At 50.6% G+C, this 3,690-nt stretch overlaps 1 protein-coding gene across 1 annotated transcript in view; it reads left to right on the top strand.

The window, feature by feature from the left end:
- Positions 1-3,359, top strand: part of LOC106817868 — a 13,803-nt gene extending 10,444 nt beyond the window's left edge. Inside the window, exons 3-7 of the mRNA XM_014822580.1 lie at positions 921-1,083; positions 1,704-1,811; positions 2,071-2,124; positions 2,446-2,665; positions 3,092-3,359. Of these exons, the coding sequence (XP_014678066.1) occupies positions 921-1,083; positions 1,704-1,811; positions 2,071-2,124; positions 2,446-2,665; positions 3,092-3,359 (813 nt within the window). The remainder of the gene's footprint in view (positions 1-920; positions 1,084-1,703; positions 1,812-2,070; positions 2,125-2,445; positions 2,666-3,091) is intronic.
- The last annotated feature ends 331 nt before the right edge of the window (positions 3,360-3,690 follow it).

Raw genomic sequence — 3,690 nt, 5'->3', positions numbered from 1 at the left:
ATGAGCCGTATTAGCCAGCGAGCCGTGCAGCCGTGATTTGCACGGTCAGTTTTGAAACTGCACGGCCAAATTTTTTTAAATTTTTAAATTTGCCGGGGGGAACCACTCTCATACTCTCCCCCTACCCGTGATCGCCTACGGCGGTCATGGCTGAGACACATAAAAATTGCACTCCCAAATATTTTTTCTGCACTCACAATACTCATTACTGACTAATACCCTGCGGGTGAGTGTTGGAGTCCGGGAAGTCACATGTTCCACTACCTGACCATCCAAAACTGGAAATACGAGAAGGAACAATAGAATAGGAGTATGTGGTATAGTTGGTGTGTATGCCGGATAAGTGAGAACATGCTAAATCTTTCTGTTGTTGTTATTGTACGTGAACCGCTACTCAACAAGGGCAGTGAATTTTCTCAAGATGTAAAAACCTGGCTTTCAACAATGGAGACTGTGAATCTCCCGTGGCTCGGATGACCACGTAAAATGGCGGTCCCATCTCCAGTAATACTAAGGCCAATGGGGACGTAAAAGAACCACGGAGGGCGCGAAAAACTCTGGCTGTGACCACCCTCAGTGCCATTCGGCAAAAGGCTAACTACCTGGCTTTACCCAAGCTAGGTCACACCCATGGCTAGCTATAGCCCTGCGTTATTATCCACGTAACCGTGGGCTACGCAGTAAACTATCCAGATCCAGATCCAGTTCAACAATAGCGTATCGTAGTTGTTGTTATTGTTGTTGTTGTTGTTGTTGTTGTTGTTGTTGTTATTATTATTGTTGTTATACGTTGCAGCTGAACGTGAACGGAGACCTGGTTGCGCGCATGCAGAAACTCTTCTCTCTGCAGTACGCTGGCATCGAGTTGTTGTTGTTGTTGTTGTTATTATTATTGTTGTTGTTGTTGTTGTACGTTGTAGCTGTACGTGAACGGAGACCTGGTCGCACGCACGCAGAAACCCTTCTCTCTGCTGTACACTGGCATCGAGTTTGCCAAGAGTCTGGAGGACTATCTCGTGCAGCCTCCCGAGCATCTGCTGCTAGGCTGCTGCAGGGTCCATCCTCCTGCCAACGAAACCGCCGGTGAGCACAGCTTCACGGGGAGAAATGTAGTATGGCTTCATAGGGTGAGGGTTAGGGATAGGGTTAGGGTTAGGGATGGGATGTGTATGGCTTCATAGGGTGAGGGTTGGTGATAGGATGTGTATGGCTTCATAGGGTGAGGGTTGGGGATGGGATGTGTATGGGTTCATAGGGTGAGGGTTGGGGATGGGATGTGTATGGCTTCATAGGGTGAGGGTTGGGGATAGGATGTGTATGGCTTCATAGGGTGAGGGTTGGGGATAGGATGTGTATGGTTTCATGGGGTGATGGTTAGGGTTAGGGTTAGGGATGGGATGTGTATGGGTTCATAGGGTGAAGGTTGGGGGATTGGATATGTATGGTTTCATGGGGTGAGGGTGAGGGTGTGTGTGGATGGTTTCATGTGAGGGTGGGAGAGGGTGTGTGTATGGGGTGATGGTGGGGGAGGGTGTGTGTGTGGCTCCATGTGGGAGATGGTAGGGGAGGGTAGGTGTGTGGCTCCATGTGGGTGAGGGTGGGGGAGGGTGTGGGTATAGTTCCGTAGGCTGATGGTAGGGGAGGGTGTGGGTTAGTTATGATATTTCACGAAGGTGTCTTCTCTCTCTCTCTCTCCTCAACAGAGGTAGATGAATACGAGCATTTCACTGATGGCGTCTACGATGAATTAGCCTTCTGGCCGTGGCCGCTGCGACAGTCCGAGCTGAGCCTGCTACTCCCTGGTCTCATAGGTACCATGCTTATACTCTAGCTATGTACATACGGTATAATGCGTTATAAAGGTACCACATATAGGCTTATACTCTAGCTATGTACATATGATGTGTTATGCATTTAATTTTCATTATCGTCGGTCGTAAAGGATTCATTATTGTTTTCTTGTCATATCTGCCACGATGTATATATATATATATATATATATATATCTGCCATGACCTGCTCTCAACAATGATGAATCTGTTCATGCATTTTCGCACGGTTTTCTTCCAGTTCTGCCGACGACGTTGCAGCCGATGATGCCAACAACGACAGCGCTACCGACGGGTAAGTAGCGCCACCTGTTGACAACCGCGCAAAGCTCACCGGCTGGCGCTGTCACTGCTGACCGGTGCTGCCACCTAGTCACTCCTTCTGATTCACCAACGAACTCAATGCACTGATCTCTCTATATATATATTAACTATAAAGCTATATCGAGATCAGTGTCTCAATGCACTGATCTCTCTCTATATAATACATTAACTATAAAGCTATAAATTAACATATAGAGATCCGTAACTCAACGTTACTCGTCATCGAAATCATTCCGCTGGTGACCGATAGATGGCGCCGGCTAACATCCGCGTGTTTCTCTCTCCCTGGCAGTGCCCGCGTGTCCGTACCCTGAGTACACAGAGTACGTGACGCCGGCCGGCGTGGCGACGGGCCGCTGTTTCTCGTGGCGAAGCTACTGGATGTCGTTTGACGACGCGATGGTAGAGTGTGCAGCCTGGCCGACGCAGGGTACGGCCCGCATGGCGGTGGTCGACAGCAGCGCCCTTAACGCGTGGCTCCTCGATAACCTGAACATCACGACGCTGCCCGAGTGAGTATGTGCACGCACGCACGCACGCGTATACATGCACGCACACAAACACAGCTAGACACACACAGAGACGTGCGCACACACGCGCGCCGCACGCACGTGTATATACGCACGCACACGTGCACACAAACACAGACAGACAAGAAACACACACACACGCACGCACGCACGCACACACGCACACACACACGCACGCACGCACGCGTATACATGCACGCACACAAACACAGACACACACAGAGACGCGCGCACACACACGCGCTGCACGCACGCACGGACGCACACACACACACACAGACACACGCGCACACGCACCCACACACACGTATCCACTCACTCACGCACACACGCACACACGCACACGCGCACCTGCACGCACGCACGCACACGCCCGCTGACACGCCTCTGTGCGCTGGCTGGCTGCAGGATCCGTGACGCGTGGATCTGCGCTCGCTTCCTCACCGCCCACGATCCGGTCTACCACCGCTGCGACGACGGCGGCGCGCTCCTGCAGAAGTTCATCAAGACGGACGTGCTCGCGATTAGGATCCAGGACAACACGTGCATGTCGCTCGACCTCGACCTCGCGGCGACCTCGCAGAGCTGGCAGCAGGACCCCTGCGCCTACACGAAGTACTTTGTCTGTGAGATTCTGCTGCCGGACGCCCTTATCGCTCCTGAAGGTAATCGCTAGCGCCCTCTGCGTGACGTCACTGTAAAAGCTGACCCTCTGTGGATGTTCTGATGGTAACAGTATAAGCCCTTTATATGTCCTGATGGTAACAGTATAAGCTCTTTATATGTCCTGATGGTAACAGTATATAAACCCTTTATATGTCCTGATGGTAACAGTATAAGCTCTTTATATGTCCTGATGGTAACAGTATAAGCTCTTTATATGTCCTGATGGTAACAGTATAAGCTCTTTATATGTCCTGATGGTAACAGTATAAACCCTTTATATGTCCTGATGGTAACAGTATAAGCCCTTTATATGTCCTGATGGTAACTGTTGTGTTTCTCAC

This window comes from Priapulus caudatus, unplaced genomic scaffold (assembly GCF_000485595.1).
Source record: "Priapulus caudatus unplaced genomic scaffold, Priapulus_caudatus-5.0.1 Scaffold1897, whole genome shotgun sequence".
Classification (NCBI taxonomy): Eukaryota; Metazoa; Priapulida; class Priapulimorpha; order Priapulimorphida; family Priapulidae; genus Priapulus; species Priapulus caudatus.
The sequence above is the reverse complement of the archived record's forward strand: the minus strand, read 5'-3'. Positions and strand labels throughout refer to the sequence as shown.